Source organism: Pseudophryne corroboree, chromosome 9 (assembly GCF_028390025.1).
Source record: "Pseudophryne corroboree isolate aPseCor3 chromosome 9, aPseCor3.hap2, whole genome shotgun sequence".
NCBI classification, from domain to species: Eukaryota; Metazoa; Chordata; class Amphibia; order Anura; family Myobatrachidae; genus Pseudophryne; species Pseudophryne corroboree.
In genome coordinates this window covers 108,285,474-108,312,212 of record NC_086452.1, presented here as the reverse complement: position 1 = coordinate 108,312,212, position 26,739 = coordinate 108,285,474, and the positions used below count along the sequence as shown (strand labels likewise).

Sequence of the window (26,739 nt, the reverse complement as noted above, 5' to 3'; positions counted from 1 at the left end):
GTGCCAACACAGGAGAAGAAGGCACCAGTGATTAGTTGCTGCTGCAGGTGGTCGAGACTCCCACCGGACACGCAAGTATCATTTTTATTATTGCATTGACTGTTTTCCATTGCACATTTTTATACATTTCATTATCAATTCCTTTGCTGTGTTGAAAATTGTTTCTTTCCACGGCTAGGCTATAGTATCGTGTTGTACTGCATAGTCTGTATTGTTTGTATTCTATTGCATTGTTTTTCTGAAGGTAACAGGGAGTTAGAGGGGTTTTTTTGTTTTGTATTTTGTATAAAATGGGTGGGGCCGTGATTGAGAATTTCCCTCAGTGCATGTCGTGCAAGATGTATGTGCACTTGGAGCAACCGTTCCAATGTGAATATATCTGTGTGAGGTGTGTGCGCACGGTTGCCCTGGAAGCCCAGGTAACTGATCTAGAGCAAACCATTATGCGACTGAGAGATATTCACAATCTTGCGCAGAGCTTAGATAGAATGGTGGAGGAGTTGTAGGGGGGGGGGGGCACGGGTAGAAGAGGATGAGGACAATCATGTAGCTAGCTGGGTCACAGTTAGAAGGAAGAAGAAGAGGGGGAGACAGGATATCTCCGATCTACCAAACCCCAATAAATTCACCTGATTGAACGAAGATTCTGGGGATGGCAGTGAGGAAATGACAGAGCTGGAGGATTCCTTTACCTCTAGCAACCGGAGGAGCAGTCCCTACAGGACAAAGGTAACAAGAGAAAAGGTACCTAGTCAGATTGTGGTGGTAGGGGATTCTATCCTCAGGAAGACAGTTAGGGCAATCTGCTACTGGGACCATGATCGCTGTACAGTCTGTTGTCTCCCGGGTTCTTGAGTTCGGCACAGTGCGGACCGGGTAGAAAGATTGTTGGGAGGGGCCGGGAATGACCCGGCGGTCTTGGTGCACGTTGGCACCAATGACAAAGTTAGTGGTAGGTGGGTTGTCCTTAAGAAAGATTATAGGGACCTAGGCCAAAAACTAAAGGCAAGGACATCTAAGGTAACGTTCTCCGAAATATTCCCTGTGCCACGCGCTAGTCCAGGGAGGCATTGGGAGATTAGGGAGGTAAATGTGGGAAAGAAGGGTTTGTGTTCCTAAACGGTGCTGAGGGGAAGGATTAGAGGGTGGTTAGAGGGTTGGAGAAGATTTTAAACTAGGTGCCTGGGGGGAGGGATTAGTAAGAACTAGAGGGACATCTAGAGAGTGAAGAAAAGAGGGATGTATAAAGTATAATGGGGGTGGAGAGGGGGGAAGGAGAAAAATAGTCAGCGAAAACTCAAGTTCCTAAGAAAACGTTATCTACAACAAAAAATAGTCAGTGAAAACTCAAGTTCCTAAGGAAATGTTTATCCACAACAAAACTTGCGGATCAGGGAATTACTACGCTTAAGTGTATGATTGCTAATGCAAGAAGCCTAACAAGTAAAAGGGGGGAATTAGAAACAATTGCACTTAAAGACCAATATGATATAATAGGCATTACAGAGACATGGTGGGATGATTCTCACGACTGGGCAGCAAACATGGAATGGTACACCCTCTTCAGGAGACAATAGGACTAATAAAAAGGGAGGGGGGTGTTTGTCTTTATGTTAAACCATTCTTAAAACCGTATTTAAAGGAGGAAATTTACGAGGGGACTGGAGATAGCGTGGAGACATTATGGGTTGAGATTTTGAGTGGGGGTAAAGATCCAAAAAAGCTTTTAATAGGGACATGTTATAAACCACAAGATATTAGTGTTTGTGACGAATTACAACTCTTGCAGCAAATCGAAAAAGCTGCAGGAATGGGGCATGTCGTTATTGTTAGGGACTTTAATTACCCGGGCATAAATTGGAACACCGAAACAGTAAATACAGCTAGGGGCAACAGGTTCTTAAACATGCTAAAAGATCATTACTTGTCCCAGGTAATCGAGGAAACAACTAGGCATAGGACTATGGGGGTCATTCCGAGTTGATCGCTAGCTGGCGTTGTTCACAGCGCAGCGATCAGGCTAAAAATTGGCATTTCTGCGCATGCGTATGCACCGCAATGAGCAGGCGCGTCGAACAGGTACAATGAGCATCGTGGGTTTGCACAGAGTTTAACGAACATTCCTGTCGCACGGCAGAACCGAGGAAGAATGACATGAAGTGGGCGTTTCTGGGTGTGAACTGACCGTTTTCAGGGAGTGCTTAGAAAAACACAGGAGTGACAGAAGAAAGAGGCATGGCTGGGCGTTCTCTGGGCGGGTGTGTGACGTCAAAAGCCATCCCTCCGTCGTTAGAATCAATGCACACAAAGATTAACTACAGGGCTGGTCTTGTTTTGCACACAAAGATTTTGCTGGCGTGCTGCTGCACAAGCGTTCACACTTCTGCAAAGCTAAAATACACTCCCCAGTGGGCGGCGACAATGCGTTTGCATGGCTGCTAAAAACTGCTAGCGAGCAATCAACTCGGAATGACCCCCTATATTGGACCTAGTACTAACTAATAATGAGGAAATAATATCAAACATTAATGTAGGGGAGACCTTAGGAAATGACGACCATAATATGATCACATTTGATATCAGCTTCCAAAAACAACAATATAAGGGTCTAACTAAGAGTTTTAAATTTAGAAAAGCTAATTTCATATTTCTGAAACAAGCAATGAAGGACATCAATTGGGAAAATGTATTTCATGGTAAGAATACGGATGAAATGTGGGATGTTTTTACAACTGCGCTCAATAAGTACACTAAATTGTATATTCCTATGGTCAACAAAAACAGGAGTAGTAAATTCAAACTGATGTGGCTTAATAAGAAGGTCAAGGAACAAATGGATAAAAAAGGCGTGCGTTCAAAGCATTTAAGTCTGACGGGATGGTGGAATCATTCCAGTTCTACAAGGAATGTAACAAAAAATGCAAAAAAGAAATCAGAGCAGCTAAAATAGAATAATCGCAAAGGAGAGTAAAACAAACCCCAAAAGTTCTTTAAGTATATAAATGGTAAAAGGTTATAAAAGGAGAATATTGGGCCTTTAATGGGAGAGTTGGATGTCTTGATTAATGATGATAGGGAAAAAGCGGACTTATTGAATAAATTCTTTGCATCAGTATTCACAAGAGAGGACAGGTTGACAAGAGTAGAGCACAATATAAGCTATAATAATGACTCGTTGCTAGGTACTTGGTTAAATGAGGAAGTAGTCCAGAAGAGACTAAGTAAAATTAAGATAAATAAATCTCCTGGCCCAGATGGACTTCACCCCAGGGTTCTTATGGAACTTAACGCAGAGATATCAAGACCCCTGTATCTGATTTTCAGAGAGTGAATTACATCAGGAATGATACCGAAGGACTGGAGTATAGCAGAGGTAGTCCCAATATTTAAAAAGGGTATTAAAACTCATTCTGGTAACTATAGACTGGTAAGTTTGACATCAATAGTGGGGAAAATACTGGAAGGTATGTTAACGGATGCCATACTAGAGTACTTGGATACCTCCAAGGTTATTACAAGGAGTCAGCATGGTTTTGTGAAGAACAGGTTATGTCAAACTAACTTAGTAAGCTTCTACGAGAAAGTGAGCAATAATACTGATCAGGGTAAAGCAGTGGATGTGGTCTTTCTGGACTTCGCTAAGGCCTTTGACAAAACCCCACATAAAGAGAGCTTGAGGTAGGAAACACTATTTGTACTTGGGTGAGTAATTGGCTGTACAATAGGGAACAGCGAGTGGAGATTAATGGGATGTTCTTTGAATGGGCCTCAGTACTCAGTGGAATACCACAGGGATCGCTACTCGGGCCATTGCTGTTTAACATATTCATTAATGACCTAGGAGAGGGACTAGAAAGCACAGTGTCAATTTTCACAGACGATACTAAACTATGTAGAGTAATTAATTCAGACAAGGATGTTGAGTCTCTACAGAATGACTTATCTAGACTTGAGGTCTGGGTGGATAAATGTAGAATGAGGTTCAATATAGACAAATGTAAAGTTATGCACTTTGGGACTAAAAACAATCAGGCAGCATATAAACTAAATGGGGAAAATGTAGGGATAACGGTAGTTGAAAAAGATTTGGGGGTGCTCATCGATAATAAACTTAGTAGCAGTACGCAATGTCAAAATGCAGCAACAAAAGCAAATAAGGTGTTAGCATGCATAAAACGGGGAATGGAGACAAGGGATGAGAATGTAATCCTGCCACTGTATAAATGATTGGTGCGGCCACACCTGGAATATTGTGTACAGTTCTGGGCACCTCGACATAATAAACATATCTTTGAACTCGAAAGAGTTCAGAGGCAAGCCACCAAACTGGTTAAGGGGGTTAGAGGCACTAAACTATAAGGAAAGACTTAAAAGGTTAGATATGTTTACACTGGAAAAGAGGCGATTGAGAGGGGACATTAATAATATTTATAAATACATTAAGGGACAATACAAGAATTTATCAAACGATTTGTTTATCAAAAAATCGCTACATAGGACACAAAGACAGACCTGAGGTTAGAAGCAAAAAAAATTTCATACACAACGGAGAAAAGGGTTCTTCACAGTAAGAGCAGTAAGGATTTGGAATTCTCTGCCAGAGAAGGTAGTATTGGTGGATTCAATCAATAATTGTAAAAATGGATTAGATAGATTCCTAGCTGAAAAAAATATCCAAGGATACAGCATTTAATTATTATAAAATAATAATAGAGGTTGAATCGATGGATATTTGTCTTTTTTTTAAACTCAACAACTATGTAACTATGTAACTAGGGGAAGCCCCCTGCCTGTGCAACCTGGCTGAGAAGGCAGTCGGTCTGCAGCCATTTTCTTTTTTGCAGCATATGACGTCACGTGGCATCCCTGAAAACGGCCGTGGACCTCCCCCATTTTCACTACAACACCCCTGCAATGCCACCCCCGACTGCCCCACAAACGCCTCTGCCTGTCAATCAGGCAGAGGCGTTCGCATTACTGAGAGGATATCGCATCTCCCTGCTAGCACACGAGCAGAATTGGCCCTGCGACGGAAACCAGGAAGATGTGAGTGCATCTCAGTAGCATTGGCTACTGAATAAGGCACTAGTATTTACACAAAAAAGGGATACAGTATGATAAAAAATGTACACACATATATATATATATATACACACACACACACACATACATACATACATACATACATACATACATACATACATCATATATCTATACATATTACACAATTATATTTCTTAACAGTTTATTTGAGACTACCGTGGGGGAGGGGGGGGGGGGAGGGGGAGGAAGAGCAGCAGTAAAACGAGAGACTGGCAGTTGATCTAAAGGTGAACAGCCCCGAACACTAATTAAACTTGTACCGATTAACTGGAGCAGTAAAATATTGTGTGGAAATATAACGAGTGTGAACAAGGGAATAATAACTGCAGCTGGATGGGTATAGGATAAACTCTCAATTCATATAGATCCTCCTTTAGACAACTGGCACTCAGTTGTGGATGCACCGATTCCACAGAAGCGGAGGATTATTACTAGAGATGTGCGGCGGACACTTTTCGTGTTTTGTGTTTTGGTTTTGGATCTGGAACTCCGTTCATGTTTTGGATCTAGATTGATTTTGCCAAAACCACCCTTTTGGGTTTTGGTTTTGGATCCGGATGTTTTTTGAAAAAACCATAAAAACAGCTAAAAACACAAAATTTGGGGGTAATTTTGATCCTACGGTATTATTAACCTCAATAACATTAATTTCCACTCATTTCCAGTCTGTTCTGAACACCTCACACTTCCTAATATTGTTTTTAGGCCAAAAGGTTGCACCGAGGTGCAGTGCCGTAACTATGTTTTTTAGCGCTGTGTGCAAGAAATGGCATTGGCCCCCCCCCACTACGCAAGACAGGAGCAGTGCGCAAAAAATATATAGGGATGTGGCTTCATGGGGAAGGTGCCTGGCCACAAAATAATGCCAATTCATACTACGGTGCATAGCAGTCTCCTCTCCATTATTCAAATTACGCTGCACAATGGCGCCACTACACCAGGTAGAGCCCCTTTGTACACATTACGGCAGACGGCGTGCATTTTTACACATTACGGCAGACAACGTCCCCCTTATTACAGATTATGACAGACAGCGTCCCCCTTTTTACACATTACGTCAGACAGCGTCCCCCTTTTTACACATTACGGCCGACAGCGTCCCTTTTTACACATTACGGCAGACAGCATCACCCTTTTTACACATTACGGCAGACAGCATGCCTTTTTACATATTACGGCAGACCGTCCCCTTTTTACACATTACGGCAGACAGTGTCCCCCTTTTTACACATTATGGCAGACAGCATCCCTTTTTTACACATTATGGCAGACAGCGTCCCCTTTTTTTACACATTACGGCAGACCGTCCCCTTTTTACACATTACGGCAGACAGCGTCCCCCTTATTACACATTACAGCAGACAGCATCCCCCTTTTTACACATTACAGCAGACAGTGTCTCCCGTTTTACACATTACGGCAGATAGCGTCCCCCTTATTACACATTACAGCAGACAGCGTCCCCCGTTTTACACATTACAGCAGACAGCTCAGAGGCGGAACTACCGCCAGTGCAACCAGTGCGCTGCACTGGGGCCCGCCTCTGTCCAGGGGCCCAAAGCATGTAATGAGTCAAACTGACTCATTACATGCCGCTGTGCGCTGCGGGCAACCGCTGCCCGCAGCGCACAGGTACCCAGAGAGGAGAGGAGCAGCGGTACGGGGGAAGGAGAAGGAGGGAGGTGGAGGAGGGAGCCGCAGCAGCGCTTTGTTACTGGTTGAAGCGCTGCTGCTGCTGCCCCTCTGCTTCACTATAGGCTGTCTTCCGAGAACAGCCTATAGTGAAGCAGAGGGGCAGCAGCAGCAGCGCCTCAACCAATAATACAGCGCTGCAGCGGCTCCCTCCTCCACCTCCCTCCGCCTCCTTCTCTCCTGCCCGGGAATCGTCAGACGCTGCACCGAGGAGCCTGAGCCAGCGGAGAGGGTAAGTATAATTCTTCTTTCTTTCTTTCTTTCTTTCTTTCTTTCTTTCTTTCTTTCTTTCTTTCTTTCTTGGGACTGTCTGCCGCAATGTGTAAAAATGGGAATCTGCCTGCCGCAATGTGTAAAAAGGGGGAATCTGCCTGCTGCAATGTGTAAAAAGGGGGAATCTGCCTGCCGCAATGTGTAAAAATGGGGAATCTGCCTGCCGCAATGTGTAAAAAGGGGGAATCTGCCTTCCGTAATGTGTAAAAAGGGGGAATCTGCCTGATGTAATGTGTAAAAAGGGGAATCTTTGCCGTAATGTGTAAAAAGGGGGAATCTGCCTGACGTGATGTGTAAAAAGGGGGAATCTGCCTGCCGCAATGTGTAAAAAGGAGGAATCTGCCTGCCGTAATGTGTACAAAGGGGGACGCTGTCTGCCGTAATGTGTAACAAGGACACGCTGTCTGCCGTAATGTGTAACAAGGGCACGCTGTCTGCTGTAATGTGCACAAAGGGCACGCTGTCTGCCGTTATGTGTAAAAAGTGTACGCTGTCTGCTGCTATGTTTAACAAGGGCACGCTATCTGCCGTAATGTGTAACAAGGGCACGCTGTCTGCGCTGTGTGTAACAAGGGCATGCTGTCTGCCGCTATGTGTAACAAGGGCACGCTGTCTGCCATTATGCGTAAAAAGTGCACGCTGTCTGCCGTAATGTGTAAAAAGGGGGACGTTGTCTGCCGTAATGTGTAAAAAGGGGGACGCTGTCTGCCGTAATGTGTAAAAAGGGGGACGTTGTCTGCCGTAATGTGTAAAAATGGGGACGCTGTATGCCATAATGTGTAAAAAGAGGAATCTGTCCGCCGTAAGGTGTAAAAGGGTCTCTACCTGGTGTAGTGGTGCTACTGTGTGGCGTAATTTGAATAATGGAGACTACTGTGCACCGTTTTATGAATTGGTATTATTTTGTGGCCACACCCCTACCCCACGAAGCCACGCCACTATGTATTTTTGCGCGCCCCTACGGCGCGCACTGCCCCTGTTTTGCATGTAGGGGTGGGGCTCAGATGCCATTTCTTGCACACAATGCTAATATGTCTAGTAATGGCACTGTTGCTAGGTATCCATTTCTCTGGCCCTGAGCAGGTCCCCCTCACCAGATCCTCTCCAGGGGTGAGGGGGTGGACTTGGATGGGGGGGGGGCAAAGCATTTTGTCGCACCTGGGCCCACCGCTCGCTAGTTCCGCCACTGAGACAGTGTCCCCCTTATTACACATTACAGCAGACAGCGTCCCCCTTATTACACATTACGGCATACAGCGTCCCCCTTTTTACACATTGTGGCAGAAGAGAGCGAGAGAGAGAGAGAAAGAGAAAGAAAGAAAGAAAGAAAGAAAGAAAGAAAGAAAGAGATATATATTTACCATCTCTCCCACTGTCAGAGATCCCGGGCAGCCACAGGGAATAAGGAGGAGGAGGGAAGGGGACTTGAGCTGCAGCAGCGCTATGTAATTGGTAGCGGCGCTGCTGCAGCACTACCGCTACCAATGACATAGTGCTGCTGTTGCTCAAGTCCCCCTCCCTCCTCCTCCTTCTCTGCCTCCGGTGCAGCTGCTGCTCTCTTCTCCAGCGCGGCACACAACAGACGGCATGTAATGAGTCAATTTGACTCATTACATGCCGCTGCCCGTGCGCCCTCAGGGTAACTGTGCTGTGTGCCAGGCACACCTGGCACATAGGTAGTTACGGCGCTGCCGAGGTGGCTGTATGACTAAGCTAAGCGACAGAAGTGTGCGGCACAAACACTTGGCCCATCTAGGAGTGGCACTGCAGTGGCAGACAGGATGGCAGTTTTAAAAAGTAGGCCTCAAAGAGCACATCATGCAAAGAAAAAAAAGAGGTGCAAGATTGAATTGTCCTTGGGCCCTCCCATTCACCTTTATGTTGTATAAACAGGACAAGCACACTTTAACAAACCAATTATTTTAGCGACAGGGTCTGCCACACGACTGTGGCTGAAATTATTGCTCTGGTTGGGCCCACACCAAAAAAGAAGCAATTAATCTCTCCTTGCACAAACCGGTTCTACAGAGGCAAGATGTTGTCCTCATCATCAGATTCCACACCCTTCCCCTTCAGTGTTTACATCCTCATCCTCACAGAGAAATAATATTCAAACAAACCACATCATTTAAGTGTCAGTGGATTGCTTACGCTATTACCCAAAGTTTCTGAACTTGACAATGACTTATGATGAATGTGCTGCAGGTGATGTATAAGGGAGGATGTTCCTAGGTGGTTAACATCCTTACCCCTACTTATTATTAGTGATGAGCGGGTTCGGTTCCTCGGAAACCGAACCCCCCCGAACTTCACCCATTTTACACGGGTCCGAGGCATACTCGAATTCTCCCGTATGGCTCGGTTAATACGAGCGCGCCCGAACGTCATCATCCCACTGTCGGATTCTCGCGAGATTCGGATTCTATATAAGCAGCCGCGCGTCGCCGCCATTTTCACTCGTGCATTGGAAATGTTAGGGAGAGGACGTGGCTGGCGTCCTCTCTGTTTATTATAATAATAATATTTGTGCTTATTGCTTATTGCTTATTTGTGCAGAGTTTTGCTGACAGTGACCACCAGTATACGTTGTCTGCCTGAAAAACACTTCATATCTGTGCTCAGTGTGCTGCATATATCTGTGCTCACACTGCATGATTGTGTGGACTGGGGAGCAGCTGTATTATATAGGAGGAGTACAGTGCAGAGTTTTGCTGACCAGTGGCCACCAGTATACGTTGTCTGCCTGAAAAACACTCCATATCTGTGCTCAGTGTGCTGCATATATCTGTGCTCACACTGCTTAATTGTGGGGACTGGGGAGCAGCTGTATTATATAGGAGGAGTACAGTGCAGAGTTTTGCTGACCAGTGACCACCAGTATACGTTGTCTGCCTGAAAAACACTCCATATCTGTGCTCAGTGTGCTGCATATACTGTATCTGTGCTCACACTGCTTAATTGTGGGCACTGGGGACCACCAGTATATTATATAGGAGGAGTACAGTGCAGAGTTTTGCTGACCAGTGACCACCAGTATACGTTGTCTGCCTGAAAAACACTCCATATCTGTGCTCAGTGTGCTGCATATATCTGTGCTCACACTGCTTAATTGTGGGCACTGGGGACCACCAGTATATTATATAGGAGGAGTACAGTGCAGAGTTTTGCTGACCAGTGACCACCAGTATACGTTGTCTGCCTGAAAAACACTCCATATCTGTGCTCAGTGTGCTGCATATATCTGTGCTCACACTGCTTTATTGTGGGCACTGGGGACCACCAGTATATTATATAGGAGGAGTACAGTGCAGAGTTTTGCTGACAGTGACCACCAGTATATATAGCAGTACGGTACGGAAGGCCACTGCTCTACCTAACTCTGTGTCGTCAAGTATACTATCCATCCATACCTGTGGTGCATTTCAGTTGTGCGCAGTATATATAGTAGTAGGCCATTGCTATTGATACTGGCATATAATTCCACACATTAAAAAATGGAGAACAAAAATGTGGAGGTTAAAATAGGGAAAGATCAAGATCCACTTCCACCTCGTGCTGAAGCTGCTGCCACTAGTCATGGCCGAAACGATGAAATGCCATCAACGTCGTCTGCCAAGGCCGATGCCCAATGTCATAGTAGAGAGCATGTGAAATCCAAAAAGCAAAAGTTCAGTAAAATGACCCAAAAATCAAAATTGAAAGCGTCTGATGAGAAGTGTAAACTTGCCAATATGCCATTTACGACACGGAGTGGCAAGGAACGGCTGAGGCCCTGGCCTATGTTCATGGCTAGTGGTTCAGATTCACATGAGGATGGAAGCACTCATCCACTCGCTAGAAAACTGCAGTGCCACTCCTAGATGGGCCAGGTGTTTGTGTCGGCCACTTGTGTCGCTTAGGTTAGTCACACAGCGACCTTGGTGCGCCTCTTTTTTTCTTTGCATCATGTGCTCTTTGTGGACTATTTATTTGAAGTGCCATCCTGTCTGACACTGCAGTGCCACTCCTAGATGGGTCAGGTGTTTGTGTCGGCCACTTGTGTCGCTTAGCTTAGTCACACAGCTACCTCATTGCGCCTCTTTTTTTCTTTGCATCATGTGCTGTTTGGGGACTATTTTTTTGAAGTGCCATCCTGTCTGACACTGCAGTGCCACTCCTAGATGGGCCAGGTGTTTGTGTCGGCCACTTGTGTCGCTTAGCTTAGTCACACAGCGACCTTGGTGCGCCTCTTTTTTTCTTTGCATCATGTGCTGTTTGGAGACAATTTTTTTGAAGTGCCATCCTGCCTGACACTGCAGTGCCACTCCTAGATGGGCCAGGTGTTTGTGTCGGCCACTTGTGTTGCTTAGCTTAGTCACACAGCGACCTTGGTGCGCCTCTTTTTTTCTTTGCATCATGTGCTGTTTGGGGACAATTTTTTTGAAGTGCCATCCTGTCTGACACTGCAGTGCCACTCCTAGATGGGCCAGGTGTTTGTGTCGGCCACTTGTGTTGCTTAGCTTAGTCACACAGCGACCTTGGTGCGCCTCTTTTTTTCTTTGCATCATGTGCTGTTTGGGGACTATTTTTTTGAAGTGCCATACTGTCTGACACTGCAGTGCCACTCCTAGATGGGCCAGGTGTTTGTGTCGGCCACTTGGGTCGCTTAGCTTAGTCACACAGCTACCGCATTGCGCCTCTTTTTTTCTTTGCCTCATGTGCTGTTTGGGGACAATTTTTTTGAAGTGCCATCCTGCCTGACACTGCAGTGCCACTCCTAGATGGGCCAGGTGTTTGTGTCGGCCACTTGTGTTGCTTAGCTTAGTCACACCGCGACCTTGGTGCGCCTCTTTTTTTTCTTTGCATCATGTGCTGTTTGGGGACAATTTTTTTGAAGTGCCATCCTGCCTGACACTGCAGTGCCACTCCTAGATGGGCCAGGTGTTTGTGTCGGCCACTTGTGTCGCTTAGCTTAGTCACACAGCGACCTTGGTGCGCCTCTTTTTTTCTTTGCATCATGTGCTGTTTGGGGACAATTTTTTTGAAGTGCCATCCTGCCTGACACTGCAGTGCCACTCCTAGATGGGCCAGGTGTTTGTGTCGGCCACTTGTGTCGCTTAGCTTAGTCACACAGCGACCTTGGTGCGCCTCTTTTTTTCTTTGCATCATGTGCTGTTTGGGGACTATTTTTTTGAAGTGCCATCCTGTCTGACACTGCAGTGCCACTCCTAGATGGGGCAGGTGTTTGTGTCGGCCACTTGGGTCGCTTAGCTTAGTCACACAGCTTCCTCATTGCGCCTCTTTTTTTCTTTGCATCATGTGCTGTCTGGGGACAATTTTTTTGAAGTGCCATCCTGCCTGACACTGCAGTGCCACTCCTAGATGGGTCAGGTGTTTGTGTCGACCACTTGTGTCGCTTAGCTTAGTCACACAGTGACCTTGGTGCGCCTCTTTTTTTCTTTGCATCATGTGCTGTTTGGGGACAATTGTTTTGAAGTGCCATCCTGTCTGACACTGCAGTGCCACTCCTAGATGGGCCAGGTGTTTGTGTCGGCCACTTGGGTCGCTTAGCTTAGTCACACAGCTACCTCATTGCGCCTCTTTTTTTCTTTGCATCATGTGCTGTTTGGGGACAATTTTTTTGAAGTGCCATCCTGCCTGACACTGCAGTGCCACTCCTAGATGGGCCAGGTGTTTGTGTCGGCCACTTGTGTCGCTTAGCTTAGTCACACAGCGACCTTGGTGCGCCTCTTTTTTTTCTTTGCATCATGTGCTGTTTGGGGACAATTTTTTTGAAGTGCCATCCTGCCTGACACTGCAGTGCCACTCCTAGATGGGCCAGGTGTTTGTGTCGGCCACTTGTGTCGCTTAGCTTAGTCACACAGCTACCTCATTGCGCCTCTTTTTTTCTTTGCATCATGTGCTGTTTGGGGACAATTTTTTTGAAGTGCCATCCTGCCTGACACTGCAGTGCCACTCCTAGATGGGCCAGGTGTTTGTGTCGGCCACTTGTGTCGCTTAGCTTAGTCACACAGCTACCTCATTGCGCTTCTTTTTTTCTTTGCATCATGTGCTGTTTGGGGACTATTTTTTTGAAGTGCCATCCTGTCTGACACTGCAGTGCCACTCCTAGATGGGCCAGGTGTTTGTGTCGGCCACTTGGGTCGCTTAACTTAGTCACACAGCTACCTCATTGCGCCTCTTTTTTTCTTTGCATCATGTGCTGTTTGGGGACAATTTTTTTGAAGTGCCATCCTGCCTGACACTGCAGTGCCACTCCTAGATGGGCCAGGTGTTTGTGTCGGCCACTTGTGTCACTTAGCTTAGTCACACAGCGACCTTGGTGCGCCTCTTTTTTTTCTTTGCATCATGTGCTGTTTGGGGACAATTTTTTTGAAGTGCCATCCTGCCTGACACTGCAGTGCAACTCCTAGATGGGCCAGGTGTTTGTGTCGGCCACTTGTGTCGCTTAGCTTAGTCACACAGCGACCTTGGTGCGCCTCTTTTTTTCATTGCATCATGTGCTGTTTGGGGACAATTTTTTTGAAGTGCCATCCTGCCTGACACTGCAGTGCCACTCCTAGATGGGCCAGGTGTTTGTGTCGGCCACTTGTGTCACTTAGCTTAGTCACACAGCGACCTTGGTGCGCCTCTTTTTTTCTTTGCATCATGTGCTGTTTGGGGACAATTTTTTTGAAGTGCCATCCTGCCTGACACTGCAGTGCCACTCCTAGATGGGCCAGGTGTTTGTGTCGGCCACTTGTGTTGCTTAGCTTAGTCACACCGCGACCTTGGTGCGCCTCTTTTTTTTCTTTGCATCATGTGCTGTTTGGGGACAATTTTTTTGAAGTGCCATCCTGCCTGACACTGCAGTGCCACTCCTAGATGGGCCAGGTGTTTGTGTCGGCCACTTGTGTCGCTTAGCTTAGTCACACAGCGACCTTGGTGCGCCTCTTTTTTTCTTTGCATCATGTGCTGTTTGGGGACAATTTTTTTGAAGTGCCATCCTGCCTGACACTGCAGTGCCACTCCTAGATGGGCCAGGTGTTTGTGTCGGCCACTTGTGTCGCTTAGCTTAGTCACACAGCGACCTTGGTGCGCCTCTTTTTTTCTTTGCATCATGTGCTGTTTGGGGACTATTTTTTTGAAGTGCCATCCTGTCTGACACTGCAGTGCCACTCCTAGATGGGGCAGGTGTTTGTGTCGGCCACTTGGGTCGCTTAGCTTAGTCACACAGCTACCTCATTGCGCCTCTTTTTTTCTTTGCATCATGTGCTGTTTGGGGACAATTTTTTTGAAGTGCCATCCTGCCTGACACTGCAGTGCCACTCCTAGATGGGCCAGGTGTTTGTGTCGGCCACTTGTGTCGCTTAGCTTAGTCACACAGCTACCTCATTGCGCCTCTTTTTTTCTTTGCATCATGTGCTGTTTGGGGACAATTTTTTTGAAGTGCCATCCTGCCTGACACTGCAGTGCCACTCCTAGATGGGCCAGGTGTTTGTGTCGGCCACTTGTGTCGCTTAGCTTAGTCACACAGCTACCTCATTGCGCTTCTTTTTTTCTTTGCATCATGTGCTGTTTGGGGACTATTTTTTTGAAGTGCCATCCTGTCTGACACTGCAGTGCCACTCCTAGATGGGCCAGGTGTTTGTGTCGGCCACTTGGGTCGCTTAACTTAGTCACACAGCTACCTCATTGCGCCTCTTTTTTTCTTTGCATCATGTGCTGTTTGGGGACAATTTTTTTGAAGTGCCATCCTGCCTGACACTGCAGTGCCACTCCTAGATGGGCCAGGTGTTTGTGTCGGCCACTTGTGTCACTTAGCTTAGTCACACAGCGACCTTGGTGCGCCTCTTTTTTTTCTTTGCATCATGTGCTGTTTGGGGACAATTTTTTTGAAGTGCCATCCTGCCTGACACTGCAGTGCAACTCCTAGATGGGCCAGGTGTTTGTGTCGGCCACTTGTGTCGCTTAGCTTAGTCACACAGCGACCTTGGTGCGCCTCTTTTTTTCATTGCATCATGTGCTGTTTGGGGACAATTTTTTTGAAGTGCCATCCTGCCTGACACTGCAGTGCCACTCCTAGATGGGCCAGGTGTTTGTGTCGGCCACTTGTGTCACTTAGCTTAGTCACACAGCGACCTTGGTGCGCCTCTTTTTTTCTTTGCATCATGTGCTGTTTGGGGACAATTTTTTTGAAGTGCCATCCTGTCTGACACTGCAGTGCCACTCCTAGATGGGCCAGGTGTTTGTGTCGGCCACTTGTGTCGCTTAGCTTAGTCACACAGCGACCTTGGTGCGCCTCTTTTTTTCTTTGCATCATGTGCTGTTTGGGGACAATTTTTTTGAAGTGCCATCCTGCCTGACACTGCAGTGCCACTCCTAGATGGGCCAGGTGTTTGTGTCGGCCACTTGTGTCGCTTAGCTTAGTCACACAGCGACCTTGGTGCGCCTCTTTTTTTCTTTGCATCATGTGCTGTTTGGGGACAATTTTTTTGAAGTGCCATCCTGCCTGACACTGCAGTGCCACTCCTAGATGGGCCAGGTGTTTGTGTCGGCCACTTGTGTTGCTTAGCTTAGTCACACAGCGACCTTGGTGTGCCTCTTTTTTTCTTTGCATCATGTGCTGTTTGGGGACAATTTTTTTGAAGTGCCATCCTGTCTGACACTGCAGTGCCACTCCTAGATGGGCCAGGTGTTTGTGTCGGCCACTTGGGACGCTTAGCTTAGTCACACAGCTACCTCATTGCGCCTCTTTTTTTCTTTGCATCATGTGCTGTTTGGGGACATTTATTTTGAAGTGCCATCCTGCCTGACACTGCAGTGCCACTCCTAGATGGGCCAGGTGTTTGTGTCGGCCACTTGTGTCGCTTAGCTTAGTCACACAGCGACCTTGGTGCGCCTCTTTTTTTTCTTTGCATCATGTGCTGTTTGGGGACAATTTTTTTTAAGTACCTTCCTGCCTGACACTGCAGTGCCACTCCTAGATGGGCCAGGTGTTTGTGTCGGCCACTTGTGTCGCTTAGCTTAGTCACACAGCGACCTTGGTGCGCCTCTTTTTTTCTTTGCATCATGTGCTGTTTGGGGACAATTTTTTTGAAGTGCCATCCTGCCTGACACTGCAGTGCCACTCCTAGATGGGCCAGGTGTTTGTGTCGGCCACTTGTGTCGCTTAGCTTAGCCATCCAGCGACCTTCGTGCAAATTTTAGGACTAAAAATAATATTGTGAGGTGTGAGGTGTTCAGAATAGACTGGAAATGATGGTTATTGAGGTTAATAATACTATGGGATCAAAATGACCCCCAAATTCTAGGATTTAAGCTGTTTTTTGAGTTTTTTTTGTAAAAAACACCCGAATCCAAAACACACCCGAATCCGACAAAAAATTTTCAAGGAGGTTTTGCCAAAACGCGTCCGAATCCAAAACACGGCCGCGGAACCGAATCCAAAACCAAAACACAAAACCCGAAAAATTCCCGGTGCACATCACTACTTATTATGGATTGACAAAGGGCAACAGATGGTTTGACACCTGTTGTCCAGATTTGTGGAGAAATAATTCCACACTGAATAGGTGGCTTTTTTATATTTTGGCCAGGCATGACAATGGGCATTTTCATACCATGACCAACAACTGTCTCCACTGGTGCCTTATTCAAACAAACCACATCACCATGAGAATCCTCATCGTCAACTTCCTCCTCAGCGCCAGCTACACCCATATCCTCCTCATCCTGGTGCACTTCTACAGTGACATCCTCAATCTTAATATCAGCAACTGGACTGGCAATGCTCCTCCCAGCACTTGCAGAGGGTGTGCAAATGGTGGTAAGAGACTCCTCTTCTCATACAGTGTTGTGAAGGTCAAGCCTAGACATTGCCACCGCAGACACACTTGGACTCTGGGGATTTGTGATATTTTTACAGCATACAGGACAGTGCCAGCACCTCTGTATTTTCACAAAACTCCTGTAATTTGACAGCATACAATACACCCCTTTATATTCACTGCACCCCTGTATTTTTACAGCATACAGGACCAGTGTACTTTTATTTTAACAGCACCCCTGTATTTTTACAGCATACAGGACCAGTGTACTTTTATTTTAACAACAGCACCCCTGTATTTTTACAGCATTCAGGGCCATTGTACTTTTATTTTAACAACAGCACCCCTGAATTTTTACAGCTTTAAGGACAGGGCCAGTGTACATTTATTTTCACTGCACCCCAGAATTTTTACAGCATACAAGACAGGGCAAGTGTACATATATTTTAACAACAGCACCCCTGAATTTTTACAGCATACAAGACAGGGCCAGTGTACGTTTATATTCACTGCACCCCTGAATTCTTACAGCATACAAAACAGGGCCAGTGTACATTTATTTTCACTGCACCCCTGAATTTTTACAGCATACAAGACAGGGCCAGTGTACATATATTTTAACAACAGCACCCCTGAATTTTTACAGCATACAAGACAGGGCCAGTGTACGTTTATATTCACTGCACCCCTGAATTCTTACAGCATACAAAACAGGGCCAGTGTACATTTATTTTCACTGCACCCCTGAATTTTTACAGCATACAAGACAGGGACAGTGTACATTTATTTTAACAACAGCACCCCTGAATTTTTACAGCATACAAGACAGGGCCAGTGTACATTTATATTTACTGCACCACTGAATTTTGAAAGCAAAACAGGGCCAGTGTACATTTAGTTTAACAACAGCACCCTTGAGTTTTTGCAGCATACAAGACAGGGCCAGTGTACATTTATTTTCACTGCACCCCATAATGTTTACAGCATACAAGACAGGGCCAGTGTACATTTAGTTTTGCAGCACCCCTAAATTTTTACAGCATACAAGACAGGGCAGGAGGACAGTGCCCCTGCCCCCTGTACAACACAGTGACAGCTACAACAGCAACACCCATGTACAGCTGCAGCACTCCTAGCAGCACATGAAACACCAGTGACAGCCAGGACAGCTCCCCTAACATCACAGGGATACCACAGTGACAGGAAAAGCACTCCTAATGAGCACACACTGACCCCACCCGATGCCACCACCCACAGAGAGAGACAGAGGTCTGTCTACCTCACTCTACAAGTCCGGAGGGAAAATGGCGGCAATGCGTGGCTCCTTGTATGGAATCCAAAACCTCAGAGAATCCGACAGCGGGATGATGATGCTTTGCCTCGTTCTGTTTTCTGAGTCTGGCGGGAAGTGCCGAGCTGGACTCTGATTCTGGCTCAGAGCGTGAAGTCTGGGGGGGGAGTTCGTTTCTCTGAGAACTGAAGCCGCTCATCTCTAATTATAACTCTTAATTATAACCCTTACAGAATAGAAATCTCTTAGAAGAAGGGGATATACTGTAATACCTTGGGAATCATTTACTTTATCTTAAGTGAAATACAGAAAACTCATTATTATACAACAGTACAGTGCCCCAACTGTGCACAAAGAACTTAAAACTACCTGGGTCAGTCCATAATATTATAGTACATTTATTGTATATGTTGTAACTATGGTTATGTTTACACTGTGTGGTTTTGCTTGGTGATATTTTGCTAAGTAATTGATTGTATTCATACATATCCATATGTTGCTTATACTGTGGATTCAGATTACTTACTGATATATGTACTAAAGTTCATTAGTATGGTATAAAGTCATTATGGTGAAAAATCCGTACCTGGTGAGTTATTATTGTCATTAAGGTACCGGAAACCCGAAGAGGAATACAGAGTGTGAATAAAAGTAAAATGTATATGTGAATACCTGGGTATTTTAGCACATGGCATGTGTAGCATCATCTTTCAATAGCTTCCCAAGCTTGCCTACTACATACCCACACTAACGGTATATGAAACAGCTTGGGTGGAGGCACAGTAATTAGACAGCCGCTATCTTTCCCAGACCCAACGATGGGTTTCTTGCGTACAGGCTGATGGGGAGGGATCTGAAGTATTCCTCTGTAAAAAGATTTGCGGAAATATAGCATATAGGGCCTTATTTAGTATGGCGCATACTGAAGATTTTGTGCACATGCGCAGGGGCAGTACTGCAAATGTGCATGCAGTGAGATGCCATCGCATCTCACTAATGCAAACTCCTCTGCCTGACAGGCAGAGGTATTTTCGGGGCGGTGACGTGGCATGGCGGGGGCAGTGTGGCGAAAAGAGGGGTGGGTCTGGGCCATTTTCAAGATGGCCACGTGACATCACATGCGGCTGCTGCGATGGAAAACATGCGCAGGCAGGGGGGCATCCATAGCTTGGCGGGCATTTGTATGCTGGGCAGCCCCCAGAAGCGATTGCAAGCAATTGCAGTTTTGCTAATTTTAGGTAGTGTGGGGTGTGTTCAAACTGAAATCTAAATTTCAGTGTAGAAATTAAGCAGCCAGTATTTACCCTGCACAGAAACAATATAACCCCCAAAAATCTAATACCGCTTTTATACTAAAATCGCGGGTCACAGCCGGGAGCCTGGCTCGTTTGCTACCCGGCTGCGACCCGCGTCAGCCCCCTTTTCCCACTGAAGTCTCCAACTCGGCATATTGGTTGGTGACGTCATTGGTTACGCAACGGGGGCGGCGCTTGGAGATCACATGATCTCCGTACGCCCCCTGTACATTACTGTGAACGGGAAGCTGAGTCGATGCGGCTCGGCTCCCGTTTACACTGCACAGTTTACTGGGCTGAACACGTGTTCAACCCTGCAAACTACTCGAGTTGGAATTCCAGTCATTCAACCTGGATTATTCCAAATCTACCCTTTTACACCGACCAGCAACACAGGTTATGCACTCTTATGCGCAATAACCCATGTTATATGCTGGTGGTGTAAAAGGGGTATACATCTCTCTGCACATGTTACATCTGCCCCAGCTGCAGTGCAGCATGGTTTTGCTAACAAACTTTTTTGCTTTGCTAAAAAACCTGAATAACCCTCACAGTTCCTTTTAGCACTACATTGCAGAAGTTGAAAGCTGTAGAGGTGATTCACTATGTATCCATATGCTCATAGGCGTGCGCAGCACATTTTATTAGGGAGTGCACCATCGGAGGGGTGTGTCTAGCACCATCTATTGAAGGTCAACGCAATGTACCAATCCTAATAAAGCAGATACATTGTCAGATGTTGTGGTGTGCACCAAACAAACACCCCTGATGGCACTCACTGCAATTACACTGCTCCTCCTCCTCAGCCTGGTCTGGCTCCCCCTCTCTTTCCCCTGCAAGCTGCAGCAGCTTACTTACAAGTCAGTCACTCACTGACAGTCGCAGACTAGTACTGCTGCTGCTGGAAAAATGAGTGATGTGTCAATGCTGCTGCCAGCCGTCTGCCAGTATTGAATTTGTCTTCCTAAGAGGAACGCTGGCTGCATGCTGCTCCTCATCAGTGGCTGGCGTTGGCATAGCATAGAAGGAGAGAGGTGGGCATGTGGCGGGTGGGCGTGCGAGCAGCATGACATAATCACATCACGCTGTTTTTGTACATGTAGGTGGAGCCGGGAGTTTGAAAGCCAGTGGCAGTGGCACCATTGATTAACCCAGGCGTCCAGCCAGTAATGCAGTCCTGATAGGGTGCAGCACAGAGGGGACAGTAATCAGCCTGCTCGGCGATCGCTGCATCCGGCATGTGAGATCGGGGTGCTGGACATTAGGGGGTGCCTGTGCGCACCAGGCACCCCCCCCTGTGCACACCTATGCATATGCTGTGCGTGTTTATGGTTCAGATAGAGGATAATCATAGTCCAGTATTATAGAATTGAAGCTTAATGTATTTTAAGTTAACTGACTCCTCTACACCCGCAATGATAAAAAGATACTGGCGCTATGTTGAGATTTTCAATATTTAAGAAATGGATGTATAATAATAATAAAAATATTTATTAAACATATGATAAAATGATACTAGTGATCACAATTAAAAGACCTTAGTAATATACTGAGAAGAAAAAATTGTCCAATTACTATGGACCTAATTCAGTAAGGGTAGCAAATTCTGCTATTGCGATCGCCTCGCAATTTCTGCTTGTCAGCAGAAACTAAGGTCGACTCCTTCCGGCGCAGATTAGCTGCAGCCGCAAGAGTCCCGGCACCATTTTACCTGTTGCGGCGGCTGCGTGTGATGTCATGCAGCCGCCGCGACAGCGCCCCCGACACGCTCTGTTTCCTCCCTGAAAATGGAGCGTTGCCGCCCAACTCTCACCCCGCGACCGCCTCTGCCTGATTAATAGGCAGAGGCGGTCACGTTTTCTGCGCCCCCCCGCAGAAAATGCAGATGCATGCGCAGTAGAGCTCGACTACTGCAACGTTCTCCTCACTGGCCTCACTTGCTCCCCTTCAATCTGTCCTCAACTCCATAGCTAGGCTTATCATCCTCTCCCACCGCTCCACATCTGTCACTCCCATTCAACAAAATCTGCACTTGCTCCCATTCCCCCAGAATCCTCTTCAAACTCCTCACCCTCACATACAAGGCCATCTCTAATTCCACTGCTCCCTACATCTCCAACCTCCTCTCCCTTCATACTCACTCCCACCCTTTAGGGTCGGCCAATGGGCGGCGCCTCTCCTCTACCCTGGTCACTGCTTCCCATGCTCGAGTCAAGATTTTACCCGTGCTGCACCCCTTCAGTGGAACACGCTCCCCCACTCCATTAGACTCTCCAGGTCCTTGCAAAGCTTCAAATGAGCACTGAAAACCCACTTATTCATCAAAGCGTACCCTTCCGATGCATAACCTACTTCTGAGGCTGATCTTCCATCCCCCTACCTCATGCCTTGACCATCTCTGCTTTGCTTACATCCGGCCATCAGGCTACCTCCCGCTTGCTTGCACCTCATGTCATCTGTCTTTCGCCCTTTCCTACTAGACTGTAAGCTCCTCAGAGCACGGCCATCTTTCCTCTTGTTGTCAAAACCCTCTTCGACACATTTCACTCACAGTCCTCTCCTACTCAGCGACCATCTTTACCCGCTTTTGATCCATAACTTTTGATCCATAACTGCTTTTTCAAATCTGCTTGCCGCAATAAACTTTTCAGCAAATTCTGATGTTGTTTGACATGTTACATGACCCCCTTTCCATTTGAAAAAAATGATTTAGATCCAAGATGGCTGATTTCAAGATGGTGCCCATGTTCGGTACATACCCTAAAAGATAGACCACCTCACCCATACCTTACTGGAGTATTCAGTTTTCCCATTTCCTGTACACAGTTTTTGAAACAAAAGGGTATACTGCGACTTTTGAATCACCCTGTATAGTCACACTCACTGTCCTAAAGTCTAGAGTGCATGTGCAAATCTCTGTGAAAATGGCGTGGCGGCCATTTTCTCAGTGATTTTCCTACTGCACATTAACGAAACACCGGGAAAATGGTGCCGTGCCGTTATCCCAGTGATTTCTGCGGTGCTGCTGCTTCGCAGTGGGACTCTGGAGTAAGTATTACAAATAATGGGTGCAGGGAGTGCGGTGTGGGCCCCCCAGCTGAAGATGAAAGACGGTATCTCTAGAATGTTGCTGAATCAAGACACATTGAAAGTGAATCTTGGAGTACTTTAAACATATCTTCATGTATGTAATATGTTGAGCTGAATGTATCTATAAAAACAAGCAAAATGTAGGGGCAATTTTAAAAGTATACCCTGCTTTCCTATGTTAAAGAACAGGTTGATAGAAGTGACGTGCAGGCAAGAATTTGTTTCGCTTAGGGCAGGCATGTCCAAACTGCGGGGGAAAATTAGTAAAACATTAGCAGGAGGAGGTACATGCATAGGGTAACACCCTTCAGTCTCTTCATCTGATAAAACTCCTATGGGTTCATTTAAATAAAAAGCAAGTCAAGACAATAACTCAGCAGCTACGTTTGTGATTACTGATATTTTGTTATTGCACTTACATTTTGCTGATTCTTCTATGAGAGTATACCTGCATTTCTTTCCTTTTTTTATCTTCACATGAAATAAGCTGCACCTGCGTCACTGACACGGACTATATATTTACTCAGTAAGAAGAAAATGTTACTTTCCAGACCTTATGTGATTGGAAGCGTGTTTGTGACGATACTGTTTATTGTAGGATTCTGGTAAGTGAGTTTTATATTTTTATTTGCTGTGGTTTTGGATTTATTCACATATTAATTCTTGGCTCACCTTTGACTGTTTTATATGCATATTACAATAGAATAACCAGACAGTATTTTTCAAATATGTATTATTTAATGTGTTCTTTAGTTTTTTTACTGTGAAAATATTTGATTTCTAATTTAAAAGTAAAGCAGTTTTTTTCATGTGCATTATAAAATGTAATATTTAAGTTCTAAACTTTAATTCCTAGAAAAGCACAATATACATGGTCAATTCAGTTATATTAAGGGTGGTTAAAGTGTAGATGAAAGAGTGATAATATTAGTCAATTGCATTTTAATATCATAGATTGTTTTATTTTAGTTTTTTTGGTGATCAAAGGTATATATTTGGTATATATTTTGATGGGACTTTTATTAAAATTGTATTCTCTCTGAAAAAAAAAAATTATATATAAAAAATAAAATAAAAAACTGTTCATGAGAATAAACCTCTGCTTAAAAGAGTTAGCAAGTTTTAATTGTCTTTGTAACATCAGCATTGCAATCACAGAGCTTGCACTCAGTTGCATTCACAACTACGTTTTCGGACGCAAAAGATCTGCAAAAATATGCTGATGGCATCGCCGTAGGGATTCGTATAGAGATGCTTCCTAATGCTGTGTCTGTTCTGCCGCGTGCTGATAATGTTTGTTGCGGTTAAGCAACTGGACCCTTTACAACTGGGTATAAAGACGCAGTTACTGGCTGAGGCACGACATGCCTGCGTTTGACACACCAACCCCCCCTTACCTCCCACACATACTGACTTTGAATCACTCTGCATATAAATTTACAGTGCCACTCAGATACATGCATAGCACAACAATAATTACACAACTACATAAACATTGGCATTGGGAACACTTTGCATCCACCTCTGCCTCAAGCCCTTTATGTGATGCTAACGCATTAATGAAATACAATGTAAGGAATGGGTTAATTGCTGTGGAAACTTTTACCAGGATAATCTAATAATCCTTTACACATTACATGCAGCCTTTGCTTCAGAGAACCATGAAAGGTAACAACAAAGAGGCATTTAGGGCTAGTTCAGAAGGACAGTTTCTTATTAAACGCAAACGACCTGCTTGTCTGAATGTGCCTTTATTAAAATAGGCTGGTTGTGGAGTGGGGTGGATCTAGCAGTGTCACCGATGGGGAGTGACAGAAACTTTAAAGTGGGGTACACACTGAGAGATCCGTGCTTAAAATCTAAGCAATCTGACTAGATTGCTTAGATTTTAAGCACGGATCTCTCCTGTGTATGCCCCCCCCCCCCCCCCCCAGCGATAGTGATGCGCGGCCCCGTGCGTCGCTATCCCAGTGCTAGATTGGCCTGCATGCATGATCTAGCACATCGCTAATTTCACCCGCTTGGTGAAATGTGCTCCCCCCCCCCCACTTGTTCAGCACACATCGCACTGTGCTGAGTGGGGGGAGAGATGTGTGCTGAGCAGTCTGTGACAGATCGCTCAGTACGCATCTCTCCTAGTGTGTACTGGCCTTAAAACTGGCCATACATTAGGACGACCAGAATCCGATCCAATTTCTCATAAGATTTACCTTCAATGCCCCCCAGGACGATGAGGCATGCAATCTATCAATCGATTGTGTGCCTCACAAAAAGCACATGATCACCTGGAAAGAAATGGCACTCAAAAGTTATGCTGATCGTATACGAAGCATTGTATGTGCATAAAACACGGTACGATGTGCTTACGATTACGACGGATAATATGGGATGCACATATGATCTGAGGATGCAACATTCGACCCAAGAGGCCGCACACTGCATCGTAATCATACCCAAAACACGTACGATGTGCACACAATGCATCATATGAAGTGTCTAAATCATACATTTGTACGCGATGACGTACTAGTGTATGGCCAGCATTACACTCTTCTGCACTAAAGATTAGGACGTGATCCCCCTTATTAGAAGTTTTTGGTCTTCGGTTAATAGATTTGCTTCCATGCACCTTGCAAGTTACCTTCCGCTATTCACTATAACGCTATCAGATAACGGGGCGATTTTGGGTAGTATGCTGCCATTTGTCTCGTGTGTGTTGTGTGTGTGTGGGGGGGGGAGGGGGGGGGGAGGGTCAGCAAAGAATTATTATTTATTATGGGCCTAATTCAGAAAGGATTGTAAATTCTGTTAATTAGCAAAATTTATAATCCTTTGGAGCGCATGCCGGACAAGTCTGCCCAGCATGTTGACCACCGCCTCCCCGGGTTGAACAAGCAGAAATTGCGAATGCATCGCAATTTCTGCTTGTTGGCAGAAACTAGGGATTGCTCCTGCCGGCGCAGTTTAGGAATCCCGCCGCCATGTTCTTGATCGCTGTGGCTGCATGTGACGTGATCGCACCGAACCGCCCCCGCAACACTCCGTTTCCTCCATAGAAATGGAGCGTTGCCTGCCCCCCCGCCCGCTACCACCTCTGTCTGATTGAAAGGTAGAGGCGAACACATTTTCTGCACCCCCCCTCCACAGAAAATGCGGGCGCAAGCGCAGGATGTTCGCAACACATACGCCCGCATCTTATGCTCAATATTTGCGGTTGGAGCGCTTACTGCGATCCAACCTGACTTAGGCCCTATATCAGCAGTGACCCATCAGTGCATATTACAGATTTGGATCCACGCAGATCCCTCACCGGTTTTTGCTATTCCAGGCTAAACTGTTTTTTGCCAAATGGACTGGCTAGAGACTTCCTTGCCATGACAGACTCTTTTTTCCAGCTGTGAAAGGGTTTTATAGATTATTTTACTTTTGGCTCTTATATGTCATATACATTTATGATTCTGTTGTACCTCTTAGTATGAAGCCCGGATTTTATTGGATGACCCACCAAATTCTTTGCCATCTTTGCAGGAAGATGTACGCCATGTTTATTTTTTTATTTTTTTATTTTTTGGGGGTTATTTGAAGAGATGCACCTACCAGGCTTAGGTTAATATGCATGCAATGTTTTGCCCTCTGTCACTACTGTACCTTCTGATGAAAATACCTTCAAGACAGTGATCTGTATTATATTTGTGTATTACCTACAATACGCTTTCATGTTACCTTTCAACAACTTTGATAGTTTTTCTTTTACATACTTATTGTGCTTTATGCTATGCACTGATGAATACATTAAATGGTAAAAAAAAATGATTAGGACGTGAATCTTTCATTTCAAATAAACGTTGATGTGAAATGCTGACATACTGTAACATAAACAGGAAACCACAAACTGAAAGTAAAACACTGGAAGAACAGTTTTTAGTTTTACAAATGTTTTAAAAAAAAAAAAAAAAATAACTGTAAAGAACCTGAAGTTCATTAAAAAATTGTAGTTTTTTATGGAGAAGTATCAGTCAAATGAAATTGACAGATCGTTTAGTTACAAAGAGTATAAGAAAAGTATTCTCGCTCACAAACTGATATATTTTTCCTATATGAATGTTACAATAAATACAGCTTTCAGACAGAAGCCTAGAACAGGGAATTTGGTGGGGCAATCCGTTTCAACTCTGTGGTCTGTGGT

General features: G+C 45.4%; 1 protein-coding gene and 2 long non-coding RNA genes across 3 annotated transcripts in view; 1 reads left to right on the top strand and 2 right to left on the bottom strand.

Moving 5' to 3' along the window:
- Positions 1–26,739, bottom strand: part of LOC134957669 (uncharacterized) — a 137,937-nt gene that overhangs the window by 72,656 nt on the left and 38,542 nt on the right. The window lies entirely within an intron of this gene.
- LOC134957668 (uncharacterized) overlaps positions 1–26,739 on the bottom strand; it is a 77,345-nt gene that overhangs the window by 43,687 nt on the left and 6,919 nt on the right. The window lies entirely within an intron of this gene.
- LOC134957667 (histo-blood group ABO system transferase 2-like) overlaps positions 22,919–26,739 on the top strand; it is a 128,279-nt gene continuing 124,458 nt past the window's right edge. The window contains exon 1 of the mRNA XM_063939720.1: positions 22,919–23,158. Coding sequence (XP_063795790.1) covers positions 23,091–23,158 — 68 coding nt within the window. The 5' untranslated portion in view covers positions 22,919–23,090. The remainder of the gene's footprint in view (positions 23,159–26,739) is intronic.